The following is an 18317-nucleotide window of genomic DNA, read 5'->3' as shown; positions in this document are numbered from 1 at the left end:
GGGCCAATGGAAATTGATAGTAGGAGGGGATGCCTGGGTAGGATTCCTGGATCAAACTCCCTGCCTTAACTGAATTGAGTATTTGAATGTTACAAGTATAGCAGCAGCAATACACACACATACACACACACACACACACACACACACACACACACATACACAGAGCAAGCAGTTGTAAAACTATTTATATAATACTGCAGTTTTCTCTTGGATTGTGTAATAGTTGGAGGTACCCAGAGTATCTTTTATTTATCTTTGTATTTTCCCCAATTTCTAGCACTGCGCCCTACACATAATTTGTGCAGAATAACTGTTGAATTAATGGTGACTGTCAGAGTTGTGAATCCATTTACTTGGTAGTTAGAGATTTAGCTATCCAAGTGCTTTCATTAACATGAAAATAACTCCTTTGGTCAGTGGTGCTGGGCTTGTGTCTGAGATTTCTAGAAGGGAAGAGAATGAGAGTTATGTGTACTGGATGAGTATGGTGGAATTGGAATAGAAAGTCTTTCCCCTTTTATAGAGTGGAAAATGAAATACTTTTCTCACTCATCCTTAGATTGTGCAAAATGAGGGTGTCTTGAATTGTCCCTAGATTGTTTAGGATGGCTACTAATGGGAGTTTGTGGTGTTAGAGGAACCAGAAAGAAAGATGACTTTCCAGTCTAAGTGTCCTGAAGTGAGGATATGTGAAATTTTTGACAGGATAAAATTGTACGTAATAGGTATATGACATTGATTGTTATGCAGATATAGAAAAAGAAATTGTCCTTGGGCTAATGTTAGAAAATTTCTTTGAAGAGGAGGTCTAGCTTCCCTTTGTAATTGTAGTTATAAAGACATTTTTTTCCCAAGGCATAACTGGTTTATTTTTCTTGACGATTTCTAAGAGGCATTGTGGTATAGTGCTAGCCTTGGAACCAGGGAGACCTGAATTCAAGTCCCATCCCTGAAATATACTGCTTATGTGACCCTAGAGAGTCACCTAACTTCTCAATGTTCTAGGAAGCCCTCTAGCATTAGAAATTGCACAGGAGCTGCCAGCCTGTAGTAGGAGAGGGAGTTTCCTCATCCAGGAGTTCTCTATGTCATTGAAATCACAGGTTCTGTCTTTATCCTTATTTTTTTCTTATTTATTGAATCCTTTCACCTAGATCTCTCTCTCTGCTCAATTTCTCCTCACGCTTCCCCAGACTCCCTTGAAATGCATCAGTTATGGTAGAGACAAGGGCTAGAGGTCATCCTATTCCATTGTCTTTCCAGGAATGTTGAATTCGAACAGCTGGGTGATCTTAAAAATCTGCGGAGAAAAGATTTGATGCCCATTCAAGTATGTCACAGTTCTCCTGTAAGAAAGGCTCACATCTAGCTTATCCCTTGGCTGCCTTGATTCTGGTCATTTTCTCTTATCTTCAGTGGGTATAAAGAACAGTTGGGCTCTGTAGTTTATTACCTTTATTCAGGGTAGTGAGCCTAACTTCTGTTCTTGTGGGTTATAAAGTAAATGTAGACCCTCTCAAGATACAGATCTGGTATTCAATAAACATATCTGAAGTACTTACTCTGTGCTATGCACTAGGAATACAAAGTTAAAAAAATAGGCCAACCCTTTGAGCAATTTAAATTCTTCTTTACAGATACAGTGTGTCTACAGATAAGTAATAATAATTTGAGGTGGGAAAGAGTACTACTAACAGCTTGGGTGGGGAGAGAGAGATGAGAGAGGGCTTCCAGAAGAGGTGGCACCTGAGCTGAACCTTGAAGGAAGATCCAGATTCTGAGAGTTAGAGATAAAGCTGTTATGTTTCATAATAAATGTTTGAGGAATCAAATTGAAGTTGTATCGAATGTAACTGGCAAGAAATAATGAATTGTTCAGAAAAACCTGGAAAGACTTACATGAACTGATGCAGAGTGAAGTGAGCAGAACCAGGAGAACATTGTACATAGTAACAGCCACATTGTGTTATGACTAACATTGATAGACTTAGCCCTTCTCAGCAATGCAAGGATCTAAGAACTCTCCAAAGGTCTCGCGATGGAAAATGCCATCCATATCCAAAGAAAGAACTATGGAGTTTGAATGTAGATCGAAGCATACTGTTTGCTATTTTTTTCTTCTGTTTTGTTTTTTCTCCTCTTTCTGGTGGTTCCTCCTATTGGTTCTAATTCTTCTTTACAACATGACTAATGTGAAAATGTTTAATATGAATGTATATGTAGAGTGTATATTAGAATGCATGCTGTCTTTGGGGGGGAAGGAGGGTGGAGGAGAAAATTTAAAACTCAAAATCTTAACTGATGCATTTCAAGGGCATCTGGGGAAGTGTGAGTAGAAATTGAGGGAAGAGGCGCAGTGGATAGAGCACTGGCCCTGGAGTCCGGAGGACCTGAGTTCAAATCTGGCCTCAGACACGTAATACTAGCTATGTGACTCTGGGCAAGTCACTTAACCCCAGTTGCCTCACCAAAAAACAAACAAACAAAACCCAGAAATTGAGGGAAGAGATCTAGGGGAAAGGATTCAATAAATAGGGAAAAAATAAGGAAAAAGAAGTAAATGTTGAAAACTTAAAAATTAATTAATTAATTTTTAAAAAAAGAAAGAAAAATTATGGATTGCTTGACTTTCTCCTCAGGAGTATCCCTTTTTGGATTGGCAGCCTTGTTGCTCCCTGGGAATTTTGAGGGTCACTTGGAGCTTGTAAAGTCCTTGGGCCTAGGACCAACTCTGATCCACTCAGCCAAGTTTGCTCTTGTCTTCCCATTTATGTACCACACCTGGAATGGAATCCGACACTTGGTAAGTTTGGAGGGTCTGGAGAGGTGGGGAAGCAAAATGCTGCCTATTTTAGAAGTGGCCTTAGAATTAATTTTGTCCATCTTCCTGAGATGAGTAAGTGAAGGCACAGAGGGTTTAAGTGACCTGTTTGAGGTCACATAGCTAATAAGTAGAAGAGCCTGAGATTTGGGCCAGGTCTTCTGACTCCAAATCCAGTGTTGTTTCTGCTATGTCACACTGCCTTTCTTTAATGGGAAAAGCCTGGCCTTAAATGCTAGTGTCTGAGTTGTTCTGGGCTGCACTAGATACTTTAGATTTTAACAGTGGGCCTGCTTATACCCATTTGATATTTTGGGAATAGTAACCAGTTACCCCAGGGACAGTTGAGAACTAAATGTCTTTAGTCTTGCTTATGGAGAGATTGAAGCCCAGCTTCTATCACTGTTGCTTCTGAGTAGATAATTTTTGCTATTTTCTCAAGTTACCTGTTATTAATTTTTAGTCTTTGTTGAAATCTTTAGTTCTACTTTTTGCCTTATTTAAGACAAATGTAACTCCCATTGTTTCTTACTGTTTATTACTGATTAGTTCTCTGTAAGACTGATTTTGTCTTGGTTTGTGTTGGTTGTACTGCAGCAGAACCTTAAAGACAGGTATTATGTGGTAAAATTTCAGTCAGCCCAGAGGGGAGTTTTGTAGAATCACAGAAGTGAGAGACTAAAAGACCTCTTGTCATTGTGTCCATCAGCTAGTCCTGGAGCTTTGCTCAGCTTGATTTGAAATGGTTTCCACTTCCCTTAGGGAGACCATTTCTACTAATGACATGTTTTCCCATTGGACCAGCTTTCTAACAAACTCAGCTGATCAGCCTTTTTTGCACATAGCCTAGAGGCCAGAGTTTCCAGATTTCCTCCTTTGGTCATAATATGTGAGGGCTGAAGAAAGCCCAAAGCTCACTTCTTGTCCTTGTTCCTGACTTGTGAAAACATCTGTAGAGAGAGGTCAGGAGCCTAAGGGCTTTGCTTAAGCTTTAAAAAGCTATTCTTATTCTTGCTTTTGTCAGGTCCTAAGCTCTGACATTGGGACCAGATTTTCCTTTGCTGCTTCACAGCCCCACAGGCATTGTGCTCTGCTAGTACATCCATGTGGATGCAGTCCTCCTGCCCCTTGGTTCCTTTATCTGAGCTCTCTCCAGCTGTTCTGTGTTGAATGATCGCTCTGTCATTTAGTGAGGACAGTGCCTACCTACTTCAGAGAATACCTTATGGCAGACCTTCACAACTTGGCAGTAGGTAGGGGCCAAAATTAAAATAGGCTAAACTTCTTCAAGCCACAGATAGGTTTTTAGCGGCTCACTTTCCAGGTAAAGGTAACTAGAGACAGACCAAAGATGGTTGGTTGCTGCAAGTCATGTGACAAACAGGAGAGAGTGCTCAGTGGCGACCCACCTGCCAAGTTCTGTGACAGGCACAGTAGTCACTAGTGGAAGGTGGGTTAAGAGGAGCATGGACAAAGCACTTGGTATATCTTTACTTAATATCCTCTACATTTTTTGAAGGCTGCCTGAAATCCTTTGGTCGACCCTCGAGCTGTATGTTGTGCAGGCCTGCCCTGTGGTATACTCTGGGGCTTCTTATCAGCAATCTGTATTTGTTTTAATGCAAATTAGTGGTTCTGTTGTGGTTAGGCACTAAGTTGTTCAGCTTGGAACTAAAGATCCTCAAGGTTGGCCCCTGTGGGTTTTGAGGGTGGCCTACTAGAGGATGGTTAGGTAGGTTTCTAGTCATTCTAGGGGATGAGAAGTGAACTCTGCTATCTGTCTGGGTTTATGATGTGGTCATATGGGAGTATAGTGGGTGTTAAGGGAGGACTAGTACCTCTGGGGTGAGGGCTTATTGAGACTTTTTCAGGCCTGCCTTTGATATGTCTGCCTGATTCACCCAACTCTCACCTGTGGCTCCAAGAAGCTGTAACGTGTGCAGTGGCAACACCCTGGTAGAACCACCTCAGTAGATGGACAAAACCAGGTTGAGGATAACTGACAGGCCTCAAACCTGTTGGTGAATTAGGGGGCTATCTTCCTCAAGCATGTGAAGACTTCCCTGGCGAAATGGGCAGATGAGAACAATTTATTCCATTGGCTGTGAAGGCAGCTGAAGCAGGTGCTTTGGAGCACTTAGAGCTTGGTCAGACATTGAAGATGTGAAGGTCATTTTCAGAATCCTGGGCCATTACCAGTTGTCCCGACTTCTGTCTTGCCACTGGACTTAGATAACTCTGGAGAAGAGAGTGAAGCTGATGACTTTATGCAGCTCTGCCTCACTTAGATCCAGTTCATTCAAGAGTCAAGACATCACCCAGTGAGGTTATTGATCCTCTTTGAAAATAAAGATAGACAACAGTAATGATATGGTCAGGAACCCTACTTGCCTGAAGTTTCTATTTGGCTTCTTTTTGCCTAGCTTGGCCAGTATTTTATTACAGAAGTCATTGTTTCTAACTGATGTTAGAATGTGGCCGGTTTTCAAAATTTTGATGTTACTAATTCTTCTGATTGTTTTTAAAATTATGATTTACTAATCTTTCTGATTGCTTAGTTTCTTTTTTTGTCTTTTTCTTTATAGGTGTGGGACCTAGGGAAGGGCCTGAAGATTCCTCAGCTCTACCAGTCTGGAATAGCTGTCTTGGTTCTTACTGTGTTGTCCTCTGTGGGACTAGCAGCCATGTAAGGGGATAATATATCTCCCATTTCCTCCAATGAGATGAAGGATCTCATTTTCCTTCTCCCTTGCCTTCAGCCACCCTTTCCCTCAGGCCTGGGCAGAGCCCTTCTGTTTTGCTTAGATCTCAGTATGTTTGAAGAACTCCTTAGAGTCTGGGTCATGAGTATCGAAGCTGTGGGAGAAGTTCCAACACTCTCCTCCCTAAAGAAAGCTGCATGATAAGGCTCTCCAACCCTTCCTCTTCTCCTCTCCCTGCCCTCCCACCCCCTCCAACTACCTTTTTTGCTGTGGGTTTATCCTCTTTCCTCAGGCCTCTTCAGCCTCTCTCTACATTGGGTTTTGACTTGTACTAAGGGTCAACTGTTGGCTGCCTGATCCTGAGGCAGTAAAAACAATGCCATCTCTGTGGCCTCTGCCTTAGGGTTGGGGAGAAAGGCTTTGAGTGCCAGTGGCCGTGGGCTGCTGGCTTAAAGGACAAGGCTGCCCATTGGAAATGGCCCAGAGTCCTAAACCACCCACACTTTGAGAGAAAAGGGAACCAGCCCATCTGGGTGGGTGCAGGGAGAGAAGGAAGGAGGGTGAGTTGGCTCCCTGGAGGCTGCAGATGTTCTGTGGGGGGAGCGCAGACAGCTCTCCTGGCCCAGGAAAGGATTCAGAAGATTCTCAGTCAACACATTGGGAGTTCTCTCTTTTCCTGGCACTTTGAGGAAAATGAACTTCTTAATTTCATATTTTCCAATAAAAATTCATGTGACATCTTTTTCTGTAATTAAATGTAAATCACCCACCCTGTCTATTTTTCTCCTTGAGATCTAGATATAAGGAATAAGGACTGGGGAGGTGCCAACTATCTCCACCCTCCAGCCAGGAAGCATTTGTTCTGTGAAGAGTTTCGCATTAAATGAAAAAAGGTACAGCATGATATTAAATCTCATGCAGCATGCAGCTCCAAGTATTGAAGGGAGAGAGAAAAGTTTGCTACAGGCCTCCAAACTCTATTGAAGACTGACTGTATGTTATCCTTCATCCAGAGAAGTGTAGAGGGGCCTGAAGGAATTAGAGAGTTGGGAGCACAGAGCACAGACTTTTGGGAGACGAGAGGAGGAACTAAACATCTAGATAGGGAATTATAATGGGGAAAATTTTCACCTTATATATCTGGAAAGTCAGGCTCCTGTAGCCCTAGTTCCCTGAATTTTGAATATATTTTTATTTATTTCATTAAATGTTTCCCAATTACATGTAAAACCATTTTTAGCAATCTTTTTTTTTTAAATTTTGAGTTCCCAATTCTCTCCCTCCCTCCTGTGTCTCCCCCATCCTTGGAAAGGCAATTTTTGATAGCAAATGGGTGTGTGAAGTCAAGCAAAATCTATTTCCACATTAGCCATGTTGCAAAAGAAAACAAACAAAAAATGAAAGTAAAAAAAGGTATGCTTCAGTCTGTATTCAAAGTTCATCAGTTCTCTTTCTGGTTATAGATAGCATTTTTTATCATGGATCCTTTGGAATTGTCTTGATCAGAGTAGCTAAATCTTTCACAGTTAATTATCCTTCCAATATTGCTATTGCTGTGTAGAATATTCTCCTGGTTCTGCTCACTTTACTTTGCAGTGCATATAAGTCCTCTCAGGTTTTTCTGAAACCATCCTGTTCATCATTTCTTACAGCACAATAGTATTCCATCACAATCATATACCACAGTTTGTTCAACCATTTCCCAGCTGATGGGCATCCTCTCAATTTCCAATCCTTTGCCACCACAGAAGGAGCTGCTATAAATATTTTGCATTAAATAGGTCCTTTCTTTGATCTTTTTAATTCCTTATATTTTAAGAAGACTTTTTCTGATGACTACTAGCTGCTCATGGGTGAGCTTTAGAGATATCCTGGTTTTAATGCCTTATCTAGAGATTGGAGCTACTAGCCAAATAGGATATAGGGGTGAGATAGATAGGTAGATAGATGGTAATTAGGTGATATTTCTGAGGTAATATCAGTGGAGTTCTGTTCCTTCAGCATTTTTATATGTCAGCTTTTTATGATGTCAGCTCCTGTAAATCTGTCCTGAACCATTCTAGCCAGGACCTTATGAGATACTGTACTTAACAGCCAAACTATCATTGCAGAACAGGGAAGGTACTTTAAGTTTTCCTCTAGCCTGAGTTATCAACTAGTTCCCTTGGTTGGCTCTTGCGGATTTTAACTTCCAGCTTGGTTGAGATGTCTTCAGAGAAATTAGGAAGACAAGATAGGCTGGCCACATGGTGAATATAAGGCCTTACCTTACATGGTAGCCCATATGCACCACTGATGATGGCATGTTGATGTCAAAAAAAGAAAAGACCCTTTTCACATTGGATGAATCTCCAGTGAGATCCATGAGATCCATATGAGAACACATGGCTTGATTGCAATTTATTGTTAGAGGGAATGCCCACATTGAGATTACAGATTCATTGCATTATTTCACGAGGTGTGAGTTGAGTAATTGTTACTTTGTTATTCGATATCTCCTCTTTTACTTCCCATTTTCCTGAGTACTTAGTATTTGCATTATTTTATACTGATGAGTATTACTGTCATTTTCCTCTATGTGTCCTTAGATTTTTTTTTTTTGCTTTTGGTGAGGCAGTTGAGTTAAGTGACTTGCCCAGGTCACACAGCTAGTAAGGGTCAGGTGTCTGAAGCTATATTTGAACTCAGGTCCTCTTCACTCCAAGGTCAGAGATCTATCCACTGTGCCACCTAGCTGCCCCTACACCATTAGATTTTAAGTTCTGCAAGGACAGCAGATGTTCTTATTATCTTTCCCTATGATTAGTTACAAAGGTACATCATGAATACTTTTATGGTATTAAATCACTTCTTGATCTAAAGCCACACTATGTGATCCAGAACTTTGTTGTTTGTGGGTTTGTTTGTTTTTTTTTTAATATTCTCGAGCAACTGGACTTGTCTTTCCCTCTGGAATCGTGTGCTTCCCTGACCTGGCCAGTTAAAGCTAGAACCCTGTGCTCCTGAGATTCCTTCCTTCCTCGCATTTGTATTAGAAATGGCAAATATAGAAGGAGGGGAAGACCCAGATCAGAAGAAAACTTCACATTTTATTTTTATTAAATTGTTTAATTTTAAGATTTTCATTTATCCACACCCCATGTAAACTTGTTTGACGTTCCTGAGGTAGAATTAGGTTCACTCCATTATCTCCTTGGGACTCAATGGGGCTGGTGCTCTGTCTGCTGCTGGGGTTCCTCATTAGAATTTTCCACATTCCTTTCTTGGATTTCCTGGCCCTCGGGCTTGTTACAACTGTGGCAGTCCTCTGGAGTCATGGGACTGTTGGTTGCGGTTTTTGAAGCTCTGGAACTAGAGCAAGAGCAGGAGCATGAGCATGGGCCAATTCCAGTTTGGGGGTGCAAGTGGGGCTGGAGAGCCTTGGGGAGGCCTCTTGAGGGTGGGAATTTATGGCTGAAGAGGGATGCAGAATCTCTTGTACAGCTTTTGGAGTAATAGTCTTCTCTGGGGCTTTGGGCTCCCGTTTCTACGTGGTCCTGAATCTTGGGGCTGTGGGATGACAACAGCTTGGTGGATCAGACTTATAGCCAATTAAGGTCCATTGTACCCCACCCTCCTTTGAGATTAGATCAGCCCCTATTATCGCTTCCACCACCCTGTTTTAGCCTCCCCTCTGCTAGTCAAAGCTTAAAAACCCGTATTTACACTTAAAAGTATTGATATCTCAAACTTGAACTATCCAATGTCCAAATCATCTAAATTCCCAAGTTTATTACTGTCTTTCGTATTTGAATGAACAGTATGACCATCTGTTCACCTTGGATGAGAATCAAGATTTGAATTGGATCTTAAATATCATCTAGTACCACCTTTTCATTTTACAGGTGGGAAAACTGAGGTCCAGAGAAACCAGGTGACTTGCCCAAGGTTAGCAAGCTAGTAAGTGGCAGAACCAGGACTTGGACTCAGATCTTCAAAGGTTTGATTCGCTGTTCTATATCCTTCATATCCTTCATTTCCATGATCACTCTATTTTGGGACCTCATCTAAAAGTTACAGAGCCAGTAAGTGGCAGAATCAGGGCTTGGACTCGGGTCTTGATAAGATTAGATTTTCTGCTTCCACAATATCTCATTTTCACAATCACTATTTTGGGACCTCAGAATCTCTTGCTATAATAGCCTCCTTTCTACTTCTTGTTTTTTCCTTAATCCTTCACATGGCTGCCAAATGTCGTATTTCTAATGCATAGCTTTGATAATACTGCCTTTCTCAAAAATCTTCAGTGACTCCCTGCCTACAGAATAAAGCCAGATGGCTTATGTTGGCATTCCTTGACCTCCACAGCCAAATCGACCTTTCTAGTCTGTCTTCTTTCTTTCACATTATCCCCTTTTCATACACCCAACACAAGTCAAATTGGATTACTTAAGTTTCCTGAAACATAATCCTTGGTCTGAAGCCCTCCTTCCACATCTGCTCAAATATGTGTTCCTCAATGCCCAGCTCACTGCTTTTGAAGCTCTTTTCTCAAGAGGATGGCTCTCTACTGTGAGCTCATAGCACTTTTTATCTCATGTATTTATCATATTATACTTTGTATATTAGAGTTATTTTGCACATGTCCCATCTCCCCTGCTGAGCAAAGTTTCTGTGAGGCAGGAATCCAGGCTTATGATATCTCAATGCCTAAAGCACAGTGGTAGTCAGTTTTGCTGAACTGAATTCAGAACTGGGCAGTAGATGGATAGGACTGGGACAGAATTAATCAAGAGTTGTCTAAATGCTCCCCCTGCTGGGCCCAAGGATGTAAAAAAAGGATGGGTCAAGAAGAATCAGGGTTTACGTACATGTCCCCGGATTTCTGGACGTAGTCCATTGGAAGCATTGAGCAGATTGGGGTTTTTCTGCACCCAGTTTATTAGTCGGTTAGCAGCAGCAGTGGAACGGGAAGTCAGGGTTACTCGAGCTGGTGGAATCTGCAGAGGCATTTGCCAGGTACCCATGAATGTGCCCCAGGGACTGGTCTGCAAGGAAAGGAACAAAGTTAGCCATTTACTGTGACCTACATGTAGGGGCTTTTCCTCTGACACTTCCTCCACCCACCTCACCTTCATCTCTTAGCTCTAGAAACCCCAGGTTAACAATTCCAGAAGACTGATGATGAAACGTGCCATCCAACTCCTGACAGGTAATAAATGAACTTGATGCAGAATGAAACTTTTTTTGACACGGCCAGTGTAAGAATTTGTTTTGCTTGACAATGCATACTTGTTACAAGGATTTTGTTTTTTAATTTCCCCCAAAGGGGGAGGGGTGGGGAGTGAGGTGGGATGGAGAGAAATACTTACTAATTAAAAAAAAAAGTTAAAATTTTAAAGAAAAAAGAAACCTTAGTTTCACCCTAGGTTGGACCCCTAATCTCCTACGCCTTACACAATACATACACACTAATGGGATCTGGCAATCACTAGTTCCTTCCTCCCTTTTGTGTCTAGTGGCTTAAGTTTAAATTTGAAGTGATTCAGCATATTAGAACTCCCCACCACACCCCAAATCAGTCTCTGTATAAATACCCTTGCTTAAGCGCCTTATTGATTCTCCATTTTCTTTAGCCTTTAAACTCTACAGGGGTCGCTTGGGTGGTATCCATTGATTATACTTAGATTCTTTTGTTGGAGTAACTAAGGAGTTGGGGAGCATTCATTTTACTGTGTAATTTAAATAAGACTCCCAGTCCTCAGGGTAATAAGTTGAGGAGCATAGAAGGCCACTCTACAGGAATAAGGTATCTTACCTTGGACCTGGGAACTGAAGGTAGCAGATGACCACGATCATTAGCGATGATCTGAGTGTAGCCATCATGGGTTTCAGGGTGCTAGAGAGAAAGCCAGGGAGTATGATAGTCAAAGAAGTAGAAAGTGGAAGAAATGAAAATTGGCCAGAAGAGTTCAAAAGAATTAAAGGTGATGAAGAATTTGAAGAGACATAAGGAGGAGTGAAAAAATCCTTGGGAAAGGGAATGAAGAGGTGATGAGGAGAATATAAATTCATGCAGTAGGGAAGAAATGGGGAGGGAAAGAAGAAGAAGAGGTACCTTTTTGACGTCTTTGGCTATGCACCAGTTCCGAAGATAGTTCGGAGCAAAGGAATTTTCAAACTATGGAAAAATGTAAGTTTCTTATGCATGAACTGTCTCATTTTTGAATGTTTAATTTTATCCCTACCACTTAGTATATTGTCTGGCAGACAGGCACTTGGTAAATGTTTGTTAATTGATTTGGTCATAGGACCCTATGCCCAGAAACTCCCAACACAGAAAACGCAGGGTCACAGATAACGCTCTGGGGCAGAAAGCTTCACTGGAACCCAAAAATCGAGGCATATAACAGGCATCGAATCTTAAAAATTTAGAGATGAGATAATCCAATTCCTGAGGCATAAAACAAATGGTGTGCCCAGGATCACAGTTAGCAATAGAGCTGAGACTAGAACCCAGGTCTCTGAACTCCTAGTAAAGTTCCCCCTTCCCCTTAAACTGCAGAGAGGAGCCCCTGTGTCTATGGTGTAAAATGCTCAACCCTGAGGTCTCAGCTCTCCACTCACCCAACTTGCCTTCAAACCCCCACTGAGAGGGAGCAGGTAAATGAGGCAGGGTGTCCGCAGACTGGGGAGTCCATCTGAGTGTCTGTCTTGGGGGATATAATGAAACCTTAGAGGATGAGCAGATTCATATTGGGTTATGAAGAAACAGGGAAGCAATAAAAGAAAAAAAGGTTACCTGATTAGCGCTGTAGTTAGAAGCCATGATCCCACAGTTGCTATTGTTTACATTTGTTACTTAGCAACCACAGAGAAGGCTTGCCTTCTATTGCCACCAATCAGTGGGGACTGTCCTTTCCTCTCACCTCAACTGTTCGATCCCTTACCTTCCCATCCCCCTTTCCATTCCCCCCTCTCACCCTTAGGAGTCAGAGAGACTCAGACAAGGGGCACAGAGTGATTGCCAAGACCTTAAGGAGGCACATAAGGTGAACACAAACCTCTTCTTGGACTTCCTCTTTATGTGTGTTTGGGTATAGTGGTTTTTATGCTGTAAGACAGCTGTTCCTCTTATCTGTATTTTCTCTAGTGCCATGATCTTTGCATGATAAGGTTTAATTGGGTCTCTCACCAAGCTTTCTGTAATCATGTTCTTCCTTCCACTTTTTCTTGTTTTATGCTCATAAGCTTTTTCTGTCTTCTTAAATAATGTAACCCTCATGTCAGCCTAGTAATCAAGATCCATGACTTCCAGGCACTTCAGGGTGAGGCTAATGAGACTATCTTTTCTGTCCTACCCATTGTGGTCCGTCAAGTGGCTAGAAGGTCTTCAGAGAAGCCTTCCTAGGATCCCCACAAAGTATCAAAAAGTGAATACAGGCAGTACCTGTCTAGCCCACTGCCCAGGTCCTCAGAGGTGCTGCCCTGCCTATGGCAGCCTCCCCTGTGTGCCAGTAAACCAAGGTGCCTAGCATAGGATTGCAGGATGGAACTTTGGTCTCTTCCCATCCCATAGTCTAGTCCACCCTACTCATTACAGATGAGGAAGTTGAGGCCCAGAGAGGTTGAGGTCACACAGAGCACTTTTTCACTACCTGTTGACTACTTCCCCCTTCTCTGAGGTATTATTGGTAATTTAGCTTTGTGTCTTAGGGCCCCTAAAACTGACACTACAAATTATTTCATAGTTTTGGCTTCTGTGACCCCTTCTTATGTATAAGAATGTTTGCTTCTTAAAATTTTGTAGCTGCAAATGTCATCTTTCCTCAGGAGAATATGTATTAATTGATATTGCTTGCTAGAAAATATATATACATTTATACATAGCTGTGTTCATAATTGAGGGGTTTTTTTCCCAAACCTTTGTTAGGATTTTTGTATATTATAAAACTTATTTTCCTTTCTCTTAAAGCAGAGGTTCCCAAACTTATTTGGCCTACTGCCCCCTTTAAAAAAAATTATTCAGTACCTTCCTGGAAATCCACTTTTTTTAACCCTTTAGTGATTTTTAATGAAATTTGCATTATTTCAAAACATATATTTTTTTAAATGATGCATCTTAAATTTAATAATTTATTGTAAATCTGTGGGGGGTTTTCCTGCATTGAAATTTTGATGATGCAGTATATTGCATAATATAACCATATAGTATCATATTGTAAACAAGTCATCATACACACATATTCCTGCCAGTGTATGCTGGACTTCTTGACAATGTGTGACAAGCTCGCCTGTCAACACTTGCTTATTAAGACCTGTCAGCAGATTTGACCACTGATGATCATAACTTGCATTTTGTGTGTTTATTTTGAAATTTATGTAATCACTAGGACTTTAACTGTTACGCAACAGATGAAACATGTACTAACAGTTTTTCAGAATTCTCTTCTTTACTTATGCTTCCACTGCCCGCTTATTTTTATTCAATGCCCCCCAACTACACCTAAGGCTGCCGCCTTCCTCCTCCTCATTCCAGTGCCCTCCCCAGGGGGTGGTATCGCCCAATTTGGGAACCTCTGAAAGAGTCTGAGTTAACATTCATGTGTAATTTCAAGAGAAAAAACTACGCACGCTTCTGTTGGAAAGACTTGGATTCTCATCCTCCTGACAAACAGCTAACTATTTAGAGGTAGAACTGCCTGGGAAGATGCCTGCCCATATTAGTTGGCTGCTATTCTGTATGAGGAGGCAGCTAGGTGGCACAGTCAATAGAACATTGGGCCTGGAGTCAGGAAGACCTGAGTTCAAATGTGACCTCAGACGCTTAGTAGCTCTGTGATCCTGGGCAGGTCACTTAACCCCTGCTTGCATAAAACTGGAGAAGGAAACCACTCCATTATCTTCACCAAGAAAACCCCATGGACAGTATGTTCCAAAGGGTTGTGAAGAGTTGGACACACCTGAACAGCAACATTCTATAGGAGAGGTAACATGGGGTAGTGAATGGAGAGCTCACTTTAAAGCAGGAAATCTTGGCCTCAGATTAGCTGTCTCTGTGCAGACTATCAGCATACTGACGATGTGACCCCGGACACTTAGTCACTTGACTTCTCAGGCAACTCCAAGACTGTAAGTTGAAATGCCAAACTGCATGGACAATGGGAGTTTCTTCACACGGGAAGTCCCCTTACCAATGAAATGATGAGTCTGTCCCCTGTCTCTGCTATTCTATGTAGCACTGTAGCTTTAATTGATTTATGCATTCTTTTGCTTTCACTCAGGTCCCTCTTTCTCTCTAGCTCGTAGACATGGTCTCTTAACACCTTGTTAGCCAACGTTAGCATGCTAGGAAACATTCTAATCCTATGTTTTCGTTCTTTTCAACCATTTAAACACACCAAGTATCGACTTGGAAGCAGAGGCAATATCACCTTTTACTCCTCACTAATCTCCATCTTGAAATCCCAGAAAAGGAGGGAGGAGAATTCCCTGACACAGTCTGAGATGGGATTTTTTCTGGTACTAAAGCCTTCAATGGAGCGATGTCACCCCAATGTGGATGCAGGTTTGGAGGACTGCAGCACCCAGTTCCCATCTCTAGCCCTCCTGAGGCCTTGGCTGTCTGTCCAGAATATTCTTTAATAAATTTCATTTGGACATGTAGATCTTATACATGGAGTTTTTTCCTTTTCTCTTCCCCTAGTGTGAGTACTGAGTTATTGCATAATCGCTCACATTCTAAGCCCGTCGCTCCTCTTGTCTTTCTCTTTTCTAGTGCCACATTCTTTGCATGATGGGGGGCTTAATTGGGTTTCTCAGCTTTCTGTCGTCTTGTTTTTCTTTCCACTGCTTCTTTTTGTTTTGTTTTGTTTTTTAGGCAATGGGGGTTAAGTGACTTGCCCAGAGTCACACATCTAGTAAGTGTCAAGTGTTTGTTCTGAGGTCAGATTTGAACTCGGGTCCTCCTCACCTCAGGGCCGGTGCTCGATTCACTGTGCCACCTAGCTGCCCCTCTTTCCACTGCTTCTTGCTGTTTAATGTTCATCATCTTATTCTGTCCTCTTAAATAAGATTTGTATCAATGGAATTAGACTTTTAAACTGGTGTTGGTCTCGGTAGTCATCTCCTTGGCAAGAGATTGAGTTCTTGCTGGCTAAGGTGGTTTTGGGGCTCTTTTGACTTCCTTGTTATGATTGATTTACATACCCTAAAGTTGGTTCATGCGTTATTTTTGTGTTAACTCGGCCGAGGATTCCCTCTTTCTCAAATAGTACTAATATAGGGAATAGTATTACTTTGTGTAAATGTTTATTCTTCCATCCATTTCCAGGCTTTTAGCATCAAGATTTTATTCAGGTTCCTTTGGAGCTGCTTTAATTTAATGCCATATATATTGTTTGTATTTTTTCTTCTAATTTGGTTTTTATTTTTACATTTATTCTAACAAGAATTGATAGTCTGCACACAGCTAATTTGGCAATGATCCCCTTGTTGGTTAATAGTCATTTCCTCTCTGTTAAGGTAGTTTCATTTTTTGCATGATGTTATTCGTGCTCACCTTATTCACTGTCTCCAAATTCTCTCCTTGAAGAAAATAGTCATGATGTATAGGTGTGGGGTTTTTTTTTTAGCCTATTAGCCTCTTTTATTTCTTAATCTTGAGTCATATGTTCTAATATATTTTTCACTGTCATACCTTATGCCTACCTCTGTCATGAAGTCACCAAGAATTAAAGTATATGTTGAATTAGTTTGAAGGATTCTACTGAGTTCTTTGTAATATTTCCTATCTCATCCTCTGCAAGAGATGTAGAAGCATATTCTACAAATATCTTCATGATGGTCTTTTGCAAATGCATTACATAAAAACACTTCAATAAGAGATGATATCCTGTGAAATGATGTCTTTTTGTTTTCTTTGGAGACATAATAAAAACAACTCTGCTAACTCCTTTATTTGATGTTTGAAGGATAACCTATAAGCCATCTTTCCATTTAGCTATTCTTTTATCTTCTGGTTTCATTCAGAGGAAGAATGTCAATATTGATATGATTTAGTAATATGTTCATTCATTAGTCATTGAAGAATTCCAACAGTCACAGTTTTTAGGCCATCTAAAAATAATGGTTCTCTGTCCTAATTCATTTCCCCACCATTACTATGGAAGAAGAAAGGAATAGCGGTGGTCCTTCCTGTTCTTACTGATAGCCTAGTTTCTAGTTAATTACCTTTCCTAGGGAGAAAGAGACACACACACACACACACACACACACACACACACACAGAGACAAAGGAGAAAAAGACAGAGACAGGCAGACAGAGTTTTGGACAGGAAGCTGCATGACAAGACAAGACAGAGTAAGATTTTGACCACTGCCACAATTTTTTTGTTTTAATTTTTTGTTGTTGTTTTACAAACCTGCTTTCTTTTCCTTGATGGTCATGGAGAGATTTTTTTTTCCTTTCTCTGTAACCATACAGGTCACAGGAAGCCATGGGCTATTGTGACAAGATGGAAGACTTTAGCACTCTGAACTATGGCAACTTGCAAGCAGCCAAAGCCTGGGTCTGAGACTTGCTCTTTCAATGGATGACAGCAGCCAGGGGCAGCTCTCCAAATCCCCAGTACCCCAGAGATCCAGACAAAGTGGGCTTTGGGGTCAGTGTTAAGGAGACAAGTCCTGAGAACTCTGAGCTAGAAGTTTTTTTTTTTTTAATCTCATTTGATGGTGGAGCAAAGGAAGCACAGCCTTCTCTCACCTTTCCATTGCTTTCTGTTTGGTCAGGTCTTTGACCTTCTGAAGGGTTGTCACAGATTAGACCTTACACAGCCTGAGGAGCTTGTAGAAGGGGGTTTTAGGAGGTGAATGGGCAAGCAAGCACTTAAAAACCTTCCATGCATTTTACTAATGGCTGATAAACCACGTGGTCACCAAAAAGTCTATTTTCTGTGTAATGACATCAATATAGAGGGTTGGTAGCCAGCAAATTTTCCAGACGAGCAGGGTTGGGAGTGACCCAAAGATATTTCTGTGTTTTAGTAATCCTGAGCCATATGATGCCCTGAATTCATTCAGAATCCAATGATAAGAAGATTTTTCTTTGCTTAACTCTTTGAAGTTAGATGTATGTGGAATCTTTTGTGTCGTAAGGTGTCAGTCGTTAAGGCTGTCGTGTGCTGGAAATGAATAGGACACCACCTACTGGGAAGAATTATAAACTGCACTTCCTTGCTGGTTAACAGTATTTTTCATCCTTTCTGCAGACTTAGAAAAGGCAGACCAGAAGCTAGGGTTAGGCTACTGCTGAGGCACCTCAGGTGTCACCTGAGATTCTCACCAACTGCATATGGGTCAATTAATTATTAAGTTATGTACTAGATAATGCTTAGAGAGGTGGCTTCAAAGTCAGGAAGACTTGCCACATAGTGGCTTGAGTGACCCTGGAAAAGTCACTTAAACTTCTTAGAGCCCCAAGCTACTGTCTTAGACTTTAAGTCACAGATGCTGTGCAGATATGCATAGGCAGAGAATGTTCTTCACTGGGAGCTCCCTGTACAAATCACTGGTCCAGTTAAAAAGCAAAACAAAACATTCTGGGCCCTGTGCTAGGGACTAGGGATATAACAAAAGAAACACCTCTTGCCTTCAAAGAACTTAAATTTTACCACATTTGACAACATACATAACCTCATGATGAAACATGCTGTCCAACTCCAGATAGAGAGAGGTGATGGAATCAGTGTAAACTGAGGCTTTTGGGGGGGGGAGGAAACAGGGCAGTGTGCATAACTAATGTAGGAATTTATTTG

The 18317-nt window shown here is 41.3% G+C and overlaps 2 protein-coding genes and 1 long non-coding RNA gene across 4 annotated transcripts in view; 2 read left to right on the top strand and 1 right to left on the bottom strand.

Moving 5' to 3' along the window:
* SDHC (succinate dehydrogenase complex subunit C) overlaps positions 1-6292 on the top strand; it is a 33389-nt gene extending 27097 nt beyond the window's left edge. For both annotated transcript variants that reach the window (XM_020972058.2, XM_020972059.2), the window contains exons 5-6: positions 2640-2803; positions 5407-6292. In XM_020972058.2, the coding sequence (XP_020827717.1) occupies positions 2640-2803; positions 5407-5511 (269 nt within the window). In that variant the 3' untranslated portion in view covers positions 5512-6292. The remainder of the gene's footprint in view (positions 1-2639; positions 2804-5406) is intronic.
* Positions 6293-8700: 2408 nt separating this feature from the next.
* CFAP126 (cilia and flagella associated protein 126) lies at positions 8701-12780 on the bottom strand. Its single transcript, XM_020972043.2, is given in 8 exon segments — positions 8701-8738; positions 8741-8968; positions 8971-9033; positions 9036-9072; positions 10374-10550; positions 11321-11401; positions 11621-11683; positions 12305-12780. Coding segments are annotated over 8 exon segments (714 nt in total). The 5' UTR covers positions 12332-12780.
* On the top strand, positions 12473-16461 carry LOC110197959 (uncharacterized). The gene is made up of 2 exons (XR_002321613.2): positions 12473-12554; positions 14908-16461. It is a non-coding gene; the product is annotated as an uncharacterized LOC110197959 (long non-coding RNA).
* Positions 16462-18317: the final 1856 nt, after the last annotated feature.

Source organism: Phascolarctos cinereus, unplaced genomic scaffold (assembly GCF_003287225.1).
Source record: "Phascolarctos cinereus isolate Bilbo 61053 unplaced genomic scaffold, phaCin_HiC Scaffold_5;HRSCAF=322, whole genome shotgun sequence".
NCBI classification, from domain to species: Eukaryota; Metazoa; Chordata; class Mammalia; order Diprotodontia; family Phascolarctidae; genus Phascolarctos; species Phascolarctos cinereus.
Note: the sequence above shows the minus strand (reverse complement) of the source record. Positions and strands in the feature narration are given on the sequence as shown.